General features: G+C 40.5%; 2 protein-coding genes and 1 long non-coding RNA gene across 8 annotated transcripts; all 3 read left to right on the top strand.

Annotated features, from left to right (window-relative positions):
• The first annotated feature begins 240 nt into the window (after positions 1-240).
• Positions 241-2,027, top strand: LOC135627428 (uncharacterized). The gene is made up of 3 exons (XR_010492602.1): positions 241-400; positions 1,258-1,379; positions 1,490-2,027. It is a non-coding gene; the product is annotated as an uncharacterized LOC135627428 (long non-coding RNA).
• Positions 2,028-2,919: 892 nt separating this feature from the next.
• On the top strand, positions 2,920-3,306 carry LOC103970846 (uncharacterized). Its single transcript, XM_009384774.3, has one exon. The coding sequence runs from the start codon at positions 2,920-2,922 to the stop codon at positions 3,304-3,306; it is 387 nt and encodes a 128-aa protein (XP_009383049.2).
• Positions 3,307-5,341: 2,035 nt separating this feature from the next.
• LOC135627210 (E3 ubiquitin-protein ligase PRT1-like) lies at positions 5,342-13,020 on the top strand. Of its 6 annotated transcripts, none has more exons than XR_010492555.1 (6): positions 5,342-5,612; positions 8,579-8,653; positions 9,243-9,436; positions 9,593-9,693; positions 10,872-10,987; positions 11,322-11,344. XR_010492555.1 is itself a non-coding variant. In XM_065133219.1 (5 exons), the coding sequence occupies exons 1-5, from the start codon at positions 5,524-5,526 to the stop codon at positions 11,562-11,564; spliced, it is 717 nt and encodes a 238-aa protein (XP_064989291.1). In that variant the 5' UTR covers positions 5,422-5,523; the 3' UTR covers positions 11,565-12,053. The 6 variants fall into 6 exon arrangements, 1 of the variants encoding a protein (XP_064989291.1); XR_010492553.1 differs by lacking the exon at positions 9,593-9,693 and adding an exon at positions 12,073-13,020 and having other exon boundaries at positions 5,413-5,612; positions 11,343-11,886; XR_010492552.1 differs by lacking the exon at positions 9,593-9,693 and adding an exon at positions 12,065-13,017 and having other exon boundaries at positions 5,422-5,612; positions 11,322-11,886.
• Positions 13,021-14,608: the final 1,588 nt, after the last annotated feature.

The raw sequence follows: 14,608 nt of genomic DNA, 5'->3' as shown, positions 1-14,608 counted from the left end.
ATGTGAAGATATCGGGCTCTAAGCTTCATCGACGGCACGGTCTCTTCTTCTTACTCGTTATGGTCGTTTGCAACGGGAAAAGAAAGTCCATCAATTTACATTAGTATCGGACGCTACAATACTTTTATAACATTTCGGGTGTGAAATTAGGAGGACCAGATCCGACCCTTTTAATGTCGGGTCGGGTTAAATAAGAGATCCGCCAAACCGTCTTGTAAGTTTGCAGGCCCCCGTCGAAAACCACAGAACGAAAGAGGAGCGCTGTGCTTTTGCTTGGGCTGTGTCGCTGCGAGTGCTTTTGGGATGGACTTGGTGAGCAAGGAGGGCAAGGGGAAGGTCTCGTGGCGATCAAAAGTGGCGACTTCGGTAGCGGGTTCGCTTGGGCGGCGGCCTGCATCAGGTATGCCTATGGCTAAGTTCTGAATTCAACACTGCACTCAAAGTGTTCGACACTCGGCTTACTACAGAAACCTCATCTTAGGTAAATAGAGTTGGTGTGTTCTGAAGTAGTATCAGGCAAATTAGATGTTTGGATCAAATTTGCAGATCAATGAATGTAAAAATTGTATGACTTGGTCGTACTCTGAGTTCGGGAGCCTCGGTGGATGGAGTTGGTGAGTCTTAATCTATTATCAAGCTATAGCTTCCAAATAATAACAAGCAAATTAGATATTTGGACCTCACCAATCAATGCAGATGCATGGTTTGGCATGGATTTTTATGAACCGGTATTATTCTTGATAAAGTCATTTAGTCCCATATTGATTGAGGAGTATGGAAATCAAGAACTTATAAATCCGTCAGGTCTCTTTTACTCTCAAAGATGTTTTTTGAAGTTCACATGCTCCGAAAAGGATAAAATCGTACAGATACGTCCAAAGCGAATAATTCAGACTATTTAATCTCACGTTGTGTCACGGATAAACTTTAAAATAAAATGTTTGATGTAATGCTTATGTATGTCCGTGTCTTTTGGTATATTCATATTTTGCACAAGTAGAGGGACGGTCGAAAATTTAATAGTCCCATTTTAATTGGGTTTGGTAGTCGCATTAGGCTTGTAAATAAAGATTGTGTCATGTGGACACTTGTAAGAGATTTTTGGTCTGTAATGAACCATTTTGACCCATTGTTATGTAACTGTTTAGAGCTTGTAAAGTATGTTTATAATTTGTATTATGTATGAAGTATTTCTTGGAATGTTTGCTTGTGGATCTTGAGTGAGGTGCTTTCTTTAACCTGTTTTCTCTTTTATAGGTCCTAAAGGATCATGGAAGATTTCAGAAAGGTTGATCCTTATGAACGGACACGTATGAGTGCCGCACGACTTAATTGATGAGACTTTCCTTGCATAACATATCAAAGAGAAGTATATGCATGTAGAAGCCTTCTCATACTTGAATTCCTTATTTATCAAAATTATTATGTCTATAAATCCAAAACTACTTGATAAAATATGCATCATTTAATACAAATTCATGTTTTGCAGAGATTGTCGACACTTGTACTTTCAACAAGGAGGAAGAAACAATGCCTTTGATGTGTTCTATTTCCTCCGAAGATTACAATAGAGAGAAAGAAAGCCGGATGGGGAAGGAATAAGAAAAAGGTGATGTGGAAATCATTTTGTCGCTTTGAGGTTCGTGCTTTAACCTTTTTTACTCTGAAAAAAAAAAAAATTTTTTATTTTTACTCCCTCGTTAGGATCAGAAAACGAAGGCTGTACGGGGAAGCCCCCAAACTCCATCTCTTCTCTAATCTTCGAACACCGCCTCGAGAGATGTTTCTTCTCCTCGTCTAAGAAACCAGAAGAGAAGGTATCAGTTTCTTGGAGGGAACCTACACTTGCCATTTTAATCATGACCATAAGAGTGGCATCTCGATACAAATGTCTAAGCGAGGACAAGTATTTTTGGTTGTTTCATCTTTCGTTTTCCTTGAGAAGATAACCACGACAGCTATCCGTTCATTCGATGGAAGGATTCTTGGGCCCGAGAGCCTTCTCTGGAGGGGAATCTAAGAACCCTAAAGCTTTCGGCCATGGACTTGTCTTGAAGAAACCTTCTTCTTTTAGCGATGAAGCAATGGCCCGCTTTCAACTTTCTTTTGTTTCTTCCCCCGTTCGCTAATCGCTCTGATTCCGAGTTGCTTCTTCCGAGGTTAAAACCCTCGAGTTTTCATCCATTCCAGTCATCACATGCATCATTGCCTCGCAACCACAAGTGGGGCCCACTGGGCCTCACGAGGTTGGCCAATCGCCGAGAAGGTAAGCGGTGCGGGCCGAGCCGACGGTGACAAGGAAAACGTTACTCCCCGGAGATTCTAACCTCCCCACGCCACACACGCACGCACCCGTCCACATCCAGCCATTCAAATGACCGGTTTACCCTTCCATACATGCGCTTCTCGCCGATGTACTTTTTTAGATTACTAAAAAGCCCCTCCGGGTAGTCATTATGACGAATCTGACCTCCTCATCCGACGGCCGATGAATTTTCAGACTTCAGGCCACGGACGCGATGAATGGAGGGTACTTCAGGTATTTCAATAGAGCAGAGGTAGATGGTAATCTTGTTATTATGACAACTTGGGAGGCCATTTATGTGATACGCCCACTATATATATATATGAGTCCACCTCCCCAAACTCCCTCGTCCTGTCTTTTCCCACCTCTCTCCTTGTGTCTCTCGCGCTCCTTCTCTTCCTTCTTCCGCAGTCGTCTGCCGCCGGTATCACGGCGGAGGAACCCGGCGGGTTCCGATCGCTCCTCTTCTTCCTCCTTCGTCGTCCCTTTTTTAGCCCTTTTGTCTGCGGCCCATCTGGTAACTCGTTTACTATCTTCGGGCCTTTTCTTGGCCTCGTCTCCTTAATCGATCTTGATCGCACCAAGCTGACGTGGCGAGAGGCGGAGGCCCACCGATGTCGATCCGCGCACCGAAACCTGGCGTGCTGGGAAAGCGGAAGGAGCGCGAGCCGTCCGACCCAACCCGCACGCAATCCAAGAGCAAACCCGAGCCGCATCTGCCGGACGCGGCCACGGCGGCTCGGCCCACGCCGGTCGGGGACAACCGGCTGCTGGCCGGACTCCTGGCGCAAGAGTTCCTCACCCGGGGAACGCTCTTCGGGAAGCGGTGGGGAGGGGGTACGGGCTCCGACCCGGCCCGGCCGCCAGGCGGCACCGAGGAGGGCCCGGCCAGGCCGGATCGGCTGGGGTACGCCGAGGTGTCCTACCTGCTGAAGTCGGACGCGGCCCATATCCCGGGCGTCGTCAACCCCACCCAGCTCGCCCGCTGGCTTCAGTTGTGAGTGAGGATGAGGTGGGCCCCGACGCGGTCCGCTGGTGGGTTTCCCTGTGCGCGCATTAGCCTCCTTCCTCGATGTGGTGAGTGACCCAAAACCACCCCGCCCATGAAAGGACAATAAAAGGTAAGCCTTTGACATTGGTGGGCGTTCTTTTTCTTTTCCCTCATTTTGATTTCCATGACCCCTCTCTCTCTCTCTCTCTCTTCTTGATTTGCTTGATCGCTGTAACTATTCATGATGGCCTAATGGCTGGATTTGACGATGGTTTTGCTTGCCTTGTCGTCTTCGTTTCCTTCGGCGATACTCCTGAATCATTGTGTTGTGTTGTGGAACTCGTACTAAATTCTGTAGCAGCGTGTGTGTTTCTTCCCATGCGCGCTTTTACTGTATGCAACGGTCCATGGCATAGAACTGCTATTTTGTATGTTGCGGAAGTCCAAGTATTCTATGGCTCGTCACACTCATATGCTTTCTACCTTCATGGAAGTTTCTCCCTCCCTTTGTTCCTTTGTTCTTACAAACGTAATACAAGAACATTTGTGTGGTGAGGACGCCGATGAATCGCGTCTTCCGTCCATAAATGCTTGAGTGTAAGTCCAATTCTTATTGGATGAGGTGAGTTGTCCGATTAGAAGAGATTGGAAACTCTTTAAAATAAGGAATGAGATCAAATGTGGTGGATCTTATTGGATGAGGTGGGTCTTCCGATTAGAAGAGATTGGATACTCTTTAAAATAGGGAATGAGATCAAATTAGGTGGATCATCATATTGATTTGATGAATTATTCCATGTATGCGTTTGAATATTTCTAAATAATATATATGTTAGTTGAGATTAATTTTTGTTGGTACGTGGATGTTGTCGACAGATGAGATTAATTCGATCTCAAAGGCGCAAGATCACGTCAGAAAGCGAGGGCGGGAGGAGAATCTAGCAGGTTTGGTCCCGAGATGCATCTCATTCGCCTGTAACAGGTTGGGCGTTGCATCGAGGGATGTTCGTGACACAATTCATCCGAAGATTAAGTTAGTAGCGTGGTGATTACAATAGTCTGACTGCCCCTCTAGGCTTTAGGGCCACTTATATACCTAAGTGGCCGTGTAGGATAGTCCATTGCTCATCAAGGAGCTTCTTTATGTCGCCAAGGGCTCATTTACGTCGATAGCTAGTGAACACGTCTCTTCGAGGGTTACATTAAGGAATGAAGATTGTTGGGCACGTCATTTCTCAAGATTGGAGTTCGCCTAGAATGAACATAATATGATACTCAGTGTCAAGTGTTCGGAGAGGAGAACCAAGTCACACCATCTGGGATTAATGCTCCCTGCGATTAGGTGTTGAGCCCTTCAAAAATCATGGTTGACCAGAGTGATGCATGACCGATGGTTGGTATCCCAAACGAGGAGGGGAAAAACAAAAGAATAAATCTCGTTGCTGTGTATCAATATTCCCAATAATAAGCTCGTGTGATTCTCTCGAGGGTCGAGGTGGACAAGGGCTAAAGGATCTTGCTCTCGTTGGTGATCATTGGAGAGAGAGAGAGAGAGAGCTCTCCTGTACATGTTGACTCCTAGGTGGTAGTCCATGACTAATCGGATTCAATGATTTGATAGCTCGAGTGGGCCCCATCTCAATCTCCAATGACAAAGAAAAGATGAGTACGGAGGAATTGCACTTAGAAGTCGGTGGGCTCCAGTAGATTCTTAATCTCTCAAAAGAATTAATTATATTTTTTTGTAATTAATTATCTTTAATATTTTAATATTTATATTTTTTAAAAAATTATATTGGGATAAAGTGAAACATTAAGGTTTCTATATAAGATTAAAAAATAATTTTATAGAATTAAAAATAAGAGAGCAACGGATTAAATATTTTGTTTTTATACATATAAAGAATTTTAATATAATTTTAAAAATATAATAATTAAAATAATAAAGATAATTAATTATAAAGGTAATATATAATTAACGCGAAATAACCTTCCGATCCTCGTGTCGCAACCGTCGTCCAACCTTTTCTTTTATCTTCGATCCATAGGGCATCTCAAAAAATGGACGGTCTAGACTTGAGATATGAAAGATGAACGGTTGAAATGCGTTCTTAAACTCCGCGAGAACTGACGAGGAGCCCGACTTGCCACAATTTGCCTCTCCACCTGATCGCCTTCGTATGACATACACTGCGTCGGTTGCTTTTGTTCCCTTCTTTTCGAAAAGATGGCCGGTGGTGGGGCGGCGGAGGCCTCGATGGCGGTGGGAACCTTTGATGATGGTTCCAGTTCGCATTTCCAGTGCTGCGTTTGCCTGTGAGCAATCTTCTCTCGTGCGCCAATCTCAGATCAAATCTTGTTTGTACTCTTTGGAACCTTGTGTATGTTCGAAGTCTGTTTTTCGTTTGGAACTGTATATTTCGCTATCTTGATCACTGCTCTCCGGGTTTTAGATTTTGTCTCGTCCCGACGAAAAGTAGAGGCAGTTAGGGATTTTTAATTACGCGATTAATCAACGCTAGAATAAAAAATCTGCAGTGTGCGGTTGATTGTTTCGTAATAAATGGATCTAATTTGGATGAAGAGATTCTCACGTCTATTCATTTATTTTCATGGTACAACCTCGGTGTTGAACGGGATTTTCTTTTAATTCTTTTTCCACTTTAGGTGATGTTATGCTCTACTAGTTCTTGATGGTTGGTTGGTATCCTTCGACGTATCATTTTTTTGGATGAGGGTTTATTAATTGGGTTGTTCACGAAATTGAATCATCTTTGAAAGAAATAAGTAATTGGTACGGAATTGCGTCATCTTACGAATTGCTGTCGACCAATTTGCAACTGCATTACAATGATATTGAATTTAGGAAAAGAGCTCATCTATTCTTACAGGCCTTTATGAACTGATACAAGCAGTTGAACCATTTGTCTCACTAGTTCTAAGCAAAATGAACGTTCTTTTTTTTCAAGAATCCTGGTTTCTGAACTGTCATTAGTGCAAGACCAGCTTGAAAACGCTGGTTTGAAGTTCGAACACATGCTATGGTAGTGCATCTCTGCCGCACATGATTATACATGATATACAGAGTTGTACATCCATATGTGCATTCTAGTTCCCAATTGGAGAAGCATTTATAGGTGTTTAAGCAATTCTAGATGATTTAAAATGTGATCTTCAAAACTGAAGGCAAGATTTGGTCATATATATAGAACCAACTAGGGCATTGGTTACGTTTTAAAGACTCATAAATGTCCATCTGCGGTCCACCTGTGCTAAGTACTCTATGATTTGTGTCTATAGCTGGTCTATTGATTGAAATTAATGTTTATTCCTAGATGATTTGCTATTCCCCTTGTTTATTATTGTTGTTGATATGTGAAGAATGAGAGACACAATTCTACATGACTGAATGTTCGTATTTCATCCCCCTTTTTTCTGTTCTATAGGCTGGGAAGGAATGGAGGGAAAAAAAAAAAGCATTGAACCTCAGCAAAAATGTGTTAATTCGCTTATTGAATTTGGGAGAACAGAATGAAAAATGTGGATATAATCTATTGTGGGTTCCATGATATCATTGCTAAGAAGAAGATACTTAACTTAAATTTTAAATAGATGAATGTTAATATAATTGAAATGATATTGATAAAAATATTGGGATTCAGGATAGGAACAATTGGTAGAAAGAGAGGAATAATATTTTTTTAATTATTACTCCATTAAATTGTTACTTTATTCTCTATTAAAAATTTTATCACTGTCCCTCACTTTGGGGAATAAGATTTAGCATTGACGTGAAGGTGTCTACTCACGAGAATGTCCCTGTCATGTGCAACAGATGGAAATTATTGTAACTGGAATCCTACCTGCTTGAGGAATGCAGTTTTATTGATATATGCTAGGGTGATTCTAAAATGGATGCTACTCGATAGCTTCTCCTTGACATACAAAAATTTTGATGAAGAGCAATGGATCCGGAAGTCTCATAATCTGTCTATGGGCTTTAGCTATTCATTGAGTAGCTTAAACTTCTATGAACAAAGTGTTTCTTCTTGCTGCTCTACCCCTTATGGATCCTTGTTCCTGTTCCCATTATTTTTTCATATCTTTTTATGAGGATTATCTACATCTTTCTTTCTCTGTTTTTCATAAAGCATGGACATACTGATACAACAAATTTTGAAAAGTCAGGTTAAAATATGACATGGATATGGTAATAAATGTATTTTTAAATGTACAATATATACATGATTAAGCTTGACATTTATTTATGGTGTTACAACATGTAGTCACGTATTGTGATTAATATTATCAAGTAATTAATTAGTTCCTAAGCTTGTCACCATAAAAGAGATTCTTTTTTTGGTAAAAATATTTAGTCCCATAGCGATACAGGGGAAATGCATGAACTTAAGATAAGCATAGTAAGCACTAAGCACATTATTTTAATTTTATGTATTGTAATATAATGTTAATACAAAAAATATTAAACAATGTCTTATCTTATATCCATTTTGTCAATAAACAAAATGATCAAGTTTTTGCTTAATGTATTATAAAAAATATCCTTTCGATTCTTAAAGTATTCCATTTTTTTATAAAATTAAAAATTCTTTAATGAAGTATTCAACTCGTATTGATGGACCTCACAAAATAGAACAAACTGTTCAATTTATACATGTTCCATATTTGTTTTCTAACTGTGACAGTCTCAGATGCTACCTTTTCTTTCTTCTTTCCCTCTCTCCCCTGTCCCTCCTCAGACAAGTATGATTTGTCTGCACACCATATTGCATTTTGTTACTGGAAAATAAAAAAACGAAGTAAAAGATAGTTGAAGTTGTGGTATACTTATATATTAACTAAAAAGCTTATATATCTTATGTTTTTTAGTTAGAGAACATAGGTCTAGTAAGATATATAATCCTAGCATCAGTTCTTTGAATGTTAAATTTGTCATTCTTGTTATCATTCTGTAGAAATTCATGATAATTTTTTGCATCTTATTCCATGGTATTCATCAGTTGACCAGTTTGTTTTAAATGCTATGTTGTAACATTGTTATTAGCTTTCTTCCTATCAATGACTCTTTCTTGACAACATCTCTTGTTTTGTAACTCTATATCATTTACTCTCAGCATTAGTTGAAAGACATTTTTGTTAGTTTGATCTTCTCAATCTGCAAACGTGTACAAACCTTTCCTTCTTGGTGTGGATTAATCACTAGCATTCTCCATTGCATTTTTCATGTTACTGCTATCTTACTTCCTTTGTCTCTACGGCAGCATGTGGACACATATCTTGCTTTTGGTGTCTGAACAAAGGCCATGCATAGGGGCGAGCATCACATTGCGCTATATGTAGGCAGCCTTATAATCATTTTCCTAGTATTTGCCATCTTCTACATTTTTTGCTATTAAAACTTGAACCTGTGGCATATAAGACGAGGGAGATGGAAGTTCTAGGTGGGCTCTTCAAATTTAACTGTTCATTTATCATGAAATTTTAAAATTTTGGTTTCTGTATGTATGAGGGATTTATTTAACTTTTCCTTATGATATATTTTAGAGGAAGAAAAGCGTGCTGACATATACTCACCTCAGCTATCATATCAGTTTGATTCAGAGAAACTTCATCTTGATAATGGTTAACTCTCAGCCTCCTTAAATACCACTTATATTTTTTAGCATCATTTCTAAGACAGTTGTGACGCACTTAAGGCGATGTCGAGGTTGTGAACACTTATATTCACAAGAAAATTGCCCTGGGAAAAGTATGAAAAGGAACATTTTTGTGGATGATAAATCATGTTCTTTATGCAAAGAAATGCTGTATCAGCCTGCAGTTCTTAATTGCGGACATGGTTAGTTTAAGTTATGATTAGGCATTAAAGATTTTACATGAACTGACTCCTTGGTAATGTACATATTAATATAATTATTTATGCAGTATATTGTGTCTTGCAAATCTATCTGACTTAAGTGGGGAGACTCTTCAGTGTCAAATTTGTGAAAGCCTTGATCCTGGTGAGTTTCCAAATGTTTTCTTGGATTTGGATCATTTTCTAGAAGAAAAATTTCCAAGAGTGTGCAGTGAGAAGAGAACAAGTAAAGCCCAATGTCAACCGGCAAACTCATCAACAGGTAAGCTTCTCTAGCTTTTTTTGAGTTGATATATGTAGGGCTCCATGTTATCTGTAAGGTGATAGTGATTTTGACTATAATCTTGCTTCCAATTTGTACCACTTCTGTCATCTGCTATATCTTTTTTGATCTCTAATTTGGTTCAGTGTGTCACAGGTTTGAATGATTGAGTCTAATGTCTTTGGCACCTAATTGATTTGTGAGAGCACGATGCACCGTACCAGCCGATACATCACCTTTGGTTGATACATTGCCTGGTCAGTACATCCGTATCGATCGATACATCACCCATACAAACCAAGACAGATTGGTACCAATCAGAATTGGATGGATACTGACCCAAATAAGGTCAAGTTTGACCCCAACGGTCATTACATCACCCGTACTAACTGATGCGGGTCGGTCCGATCGGAATTTAACTAATACCAACCCAAATGGGATCAAGTTTGACCCCAATGGTCAAGTTGACCGTTGAGGCCTCTTTTGGGGCTTTATACGTTGATCATAATTTGACCATTGGGGTCTCTTTTTGGGCTTTAAACCTTGACCGTTGGGGCCTCTTTTGGGGCTTTAAACCTTGATCATAATTTGACCATTGGGGTCTCTCTTTGGCCTTTAAACCTTGACCGTTGGGGCCTCTTTTCGGGGCTTTAAAACCTCCTCCCTCCCCTCTCTTTCACTCACTCTCTCATTCTCACTCTTTCTCACACATTAAAATTTTTAATCGACAATTAGTGATAATCAAGCTATCAATTGAGGTCATTCTCTTATGTATTGTCTCAATTAGGTCCATTCTCTTACATTTAGCCCCAAATTGGGGGTATTTAGGTCTAATCACAGTCATATTAATTTATTCATGCCTCATGTGCACTCTATTCTTATTCAAATATAATAAAATTACTATTAAATTAGGAAAAAAACCTAAAAAGTGTTTTTTAATCAATTTCCAGCCATTTTTTGGTCTTTTATCAAAAATTGGTACCTATCGGCGTATGTCGATACGGTATGCTTGTACGGACTAGTATGTGTTGGTCCACCCATGGATTGATAACATCGGCCGAGATGGTATGGCTGTCCATGATTTGTAATACAGGTTACTACTACAGGTGTAGCAAAGTTAACTCACTTTTTAAAAATAATGAAGTTACTTTTATGCCACTAGTTGCTACTTTTATGTTCTTTGGCATAACTTTACGAGCAATTGCCAGTACTCATTTCTCTAGAGAACTTCAGAAATACCTTGTAAATGGCCGGAATTAGGGTTGTGTGTGGTTGCAATTTATTGGATCTTTTCCTGCCGTTTAGAATATCTTGTTCTAGTTGCATTTTGCCATGTGATTATTTTTTTGTATATTTCTGATATTGTGGTAATAAGCTGGCTTTTTATTTTTTCCATACTATTATTGAGAGTTAACAGTAGCTTATTCCATGGTAGGTACTTTACAACCAAAGAAACTGAAGGCCAAAGTACCTTGTGAAGCCATGGGTTTATTATGGCTTAATGAAGACATGTCTGTATTTATTGTAGGAGTCGTGTGTGACTCATGTGAGGTATGTTCGCCATGTCATATGCCTTATAACTCCTGTTAATTGCCTATAGAGGATCATTACAAAGCAGATTGTTTTTAATCTATTATGAATTTATGAAGGTAAGGAAACAACTGCATTTAGAACTTAGGAAAATAAAGAAACAACTCCTCATTTTGCTTCCTGTTACTAATATTTTTCTAGAATCACCATTAAAGGCATTAATTCTATTCATTTTTTTTAAATATCAAATGTTATTGAGCTTTTCTTTTATTTTCTCTCTTTTTTCCTCCTGCATGGAAACAATTATTCTTTATTTTTTTATTTTTGATTACCCTTTTTTTTAACTCACTAACAGATATATCTGATTATTGGTAAGCGATACAAGTGTAAGGATTGGAAAGAAGCAGTTGGCTTTGACTTGTGTGAAGCATGCTACAAAACCAAATCAAAACTCCCTGGCAGGTTCAACCACCAGCACACGCCTGACCACAAGTTTGAGCTTGATGAGCTGCACATGTTACGTAACACATTACTGCGAAGAGCCAGTATGTTTAACATTGCTCAACAACGTCCTGAAGTAGTCTGTCCCTATGGATGATGATCCACATGATGGAAATCACGACAACGAAGGGGGTGGAAATGAGGAGGATCTGAGATGGAAAGGGAAGCTCTTTGATGTCCTTGGAAGCAAAAACCGTTGTGTATTATTATCCAGATTTCTGAAGGGCACTACAATACAAGAATAGTGTCTGATGTTATCAGAAGGGCGCTGCAAAACAAGACTTCTATGGCTAGCATCTCGCTTCAAATAATTTGATTGATAAGGTCCTTTTGTTCTCTTCTCCCCCAAACCAAGAAGATTTGGAACCTCCCCCACCTGCGCCACATTGGTGGCGCTACGGAGAAGTGGAGGAACCCAGGTATCGATACGCTACATTTTTGTGTGATGAGAGAACATAGTTAAAGATTAAACGTGCATGGAAATGAGGTTGATTTATGTATATATTAATGCTGGTGGTACCATAAATATTTACGATGGTTTCTCTATTTTTGCTTTAAATGATTACGATGCATAAGTTATTATTAACTAGGGTGCAGCTATGCAGATTTTGGACTGCTGTTGAACTCCATCCATCTCTTTTACGGAACACAGCAGATGTCGGAATGCTGCACACCGGAGGTTAGACGTATGGATATCCTTTGGCCACTTAATTCTCCATCAAATTAATCAGGTGGAACAAAAATGCTCTGAAACCTTGTGCAGAGAGATTGGTAGAAACCATCCTTTATGGCAGTGGATGCAGCGACTTCCTTCCGACCAAACACTACTTATCTGAGAACTCGGTGGCTTTGAGCTCTGACATCTCTTAGCCGTTGCAATCGAACACCCCCTTCCCTTGTTCTTGTTGATTTCAAAGAACGGTGTACTTGTGCGTGAGCATTGCCTCCGACATTTCGTCAAACACTCAGATGCTCAACAAGATGCAAGTCATTCATTACATGACGCACACCAATTGTTTTTTATGACACCGCTGTAAAAGTTTGGGTGGGCGTTCCAACAATTATTGGGCCACGTATGTGCAAGAACCATTAGGCGACAACAGAACCCTACTTTGTGACGCCATGATGCCGTAGGAAATCTTGCGGTATTTTGGTTGATTCCTTCCATGCACGCGAGTCCAAAGCCAAGTTTGCTACAGCCCGCACTGAACCATCAAAATCCGGAGTTCACAACCCTCATCCCACGAAGCAAGATGCCAAAATGACACAGTGAAGGCTGAAACGAGAGCCACCCCAGCTCACCTACGACTGTTCCCTTGTCCTCCCGGAGGACAGCCACTCCTGAATGGCCTTTTGGTGCCATCCGTGGACTTACTGTTCCCTCTCTGACTCCCGAAAGCGACTTGGCCTTGGGAGATTCCTCTGCTGGCTCTCGAGAATCCATTTGAAACTATGGTAGATGATGCTGCGATTGGACATGGTGAAAGCTGGGAGGACACCTGTTGATTGCAGCATTAGGTAACAAGCCATCTCTTATTGGTTGCAGCATCTTGTCGCTCTTTAATTTTTACTCCCGTTAAGATGAGGGTGATGTTTCAGTATTCCTGATTTGATTGATAATAAATAATAGTTTTTAATTGTACGGAAGAAATCTCACTGTTTTATTAAGAAAAATTCTTTCTCATAATTTTTATAAATAGAAAGAACATAACAATAAACTTTAACGAAAAACATATATTCTATCATGGTATTAGAGTATAGAGCAAGCTCTCTTCTTGCTGTCCGACAACATCAATCACTCCTCATCGAGCCCGTCACCTTTCGAAGAAGAATCTTAGTTGTTTTACGATGCCTCTACTCTAATCGCTCATCTGCCCCTAGCAACCCCATCGTCGTTCTTGTAAAAGCACGATATCTCCTCACTGTAATCGATTTCTCGCTTAAAGATGTTGTAGTTCATACCTATTCCAGATGGTTGAGTACAACGGTAGAAACACTTGGTGAGTCGTGCATGCATCTCCCTAGGCTTTCTCTTCTGCCCCAGCTCACCTTCGACGACGATTGATCAGTGACAATTGTGGTGTATTTTCGCATCTCCAAAGTCGGCTATTAGACGCATCCTATCACTGTTGTCGCTCGGCTAACTACAACTCAGGACTCCATCCATCCCTTGTGCTATCCTCGTGTGGATTCATCGTATCTCTGATAGCAGATAAGATTTTTTTAACTGTACTAAGAAATCTCATTACTTGATTGAGAAAAATCTTCCCTCCTAATCGATATAAATAAAAAAAATAAGGAGAATATATCGATAAACTTTAATGAAAAATATATGTTTGATAACTTATAGCGATCTACAGTAATCAGAAAGGAAGAGAAGCTTAAATCAGAAAACCTGAGATGAAGTCTTTTTATTGATCTTGGTCTCCATCATTATCATGCGGTATGACTGCATTCTCCATCGCCATCAAACTTTCCAAGGGGGATCCGATTCAGCTCAACAGCAGTTTCCCGATCAGAGCAGACCCAGCATGACTCAAGAACAGTTCGTACTATTCTCGGCCAGCAAGAGAATGAAACAGAGATGGGCCATTCTGACATGTAGCAAGGTTGGTGCACGCCTTTGAATCTTTTGGCGAATTCCATCTCGCAATGATACAGACAGCGTACAGAGGCACCGAGTTGGACTAGGAGAAGAGATAAACCAGAGTGACTGGCTCCTCATGTCCATCATCTCCCACCGGGGAAGTGAAATAAAGCTGGCTTTCCACGGGATGCAGCAGCAGTGCATGCATCAGAGAACATATGTCACGGAACAGCCAACCCCTCCTTGCGTTCAGCAAAAGCAGGCAGGAAAACAAGGCCTCAGAACAAGAACACACAGCGGAGAAAAGTAGCTCGGATCCTTGTCCGCTGACGACCGATCCATCTACCCTTTTCCATCAATCTATCATAGATGATAAGGGTAAAAACAGATTTGACGCAATGCGCCACGACATCAGTCGCTGCCAAGGAAGCGAGCATTAACATCGATTTGACGTGCGTCGACGTCACTCGCTCCCAATCAACGACTCCACTGTTTAACCCCGCGCGCTTCGTCGAAGCAGAGAAAGACGTCTACCGAGGCTCGGCCATACCCTG

This window comes from Musa acuminata, chromosome BXJ2-11, assembly GCF_036884655.1.
Source record: "Musa acuminata AAA Group cultivar baxijiao chromosome BXJ2-11, Cavendish_Baxijiao_AAA, whole genome shotgun sequence".
Lineage (NCBI taxonomy): Eukaryota > Viridiplantae > Streptophyta > Magnoliopsida > Zingiberales > Musaceae > Musa > Musa acuminata.
Note: the sequence above shows the minus strand (reverse complement) of the source record. Positions and strands in the feature narration are given on the sequence as shown.

Coding starts and splice junctions, on each gene's coding strand:
- LOC135627210 (XM_065133219.1), top strand. CDS start 5,524: ATGGCCGGTGGTGGGGCGGCGGAGGCCTCGATGGCGGTGGGAACCTTT. Junction 9,437..10,871: donor ACCGGCAAACTCATCAACAG/GTAAGCTTCTCT, acceptor ATTCCATGGTAG/GTACTTTACAACCAAAGAAA. Junction 10,988..11,321: donor TCGTGTGTGACTCATGTGAG/GTATGTTCGCCA, acceptor ACTCACTAACAG/ATATATCTGATTATTGGTAA.
- LOC103970846 (XM_009384774.3), top strand. CDS start 2,920: ATGTCGATCCGCGCACCGAAACCTGGCGTGCTGGGAAAGCGGAAGGAG.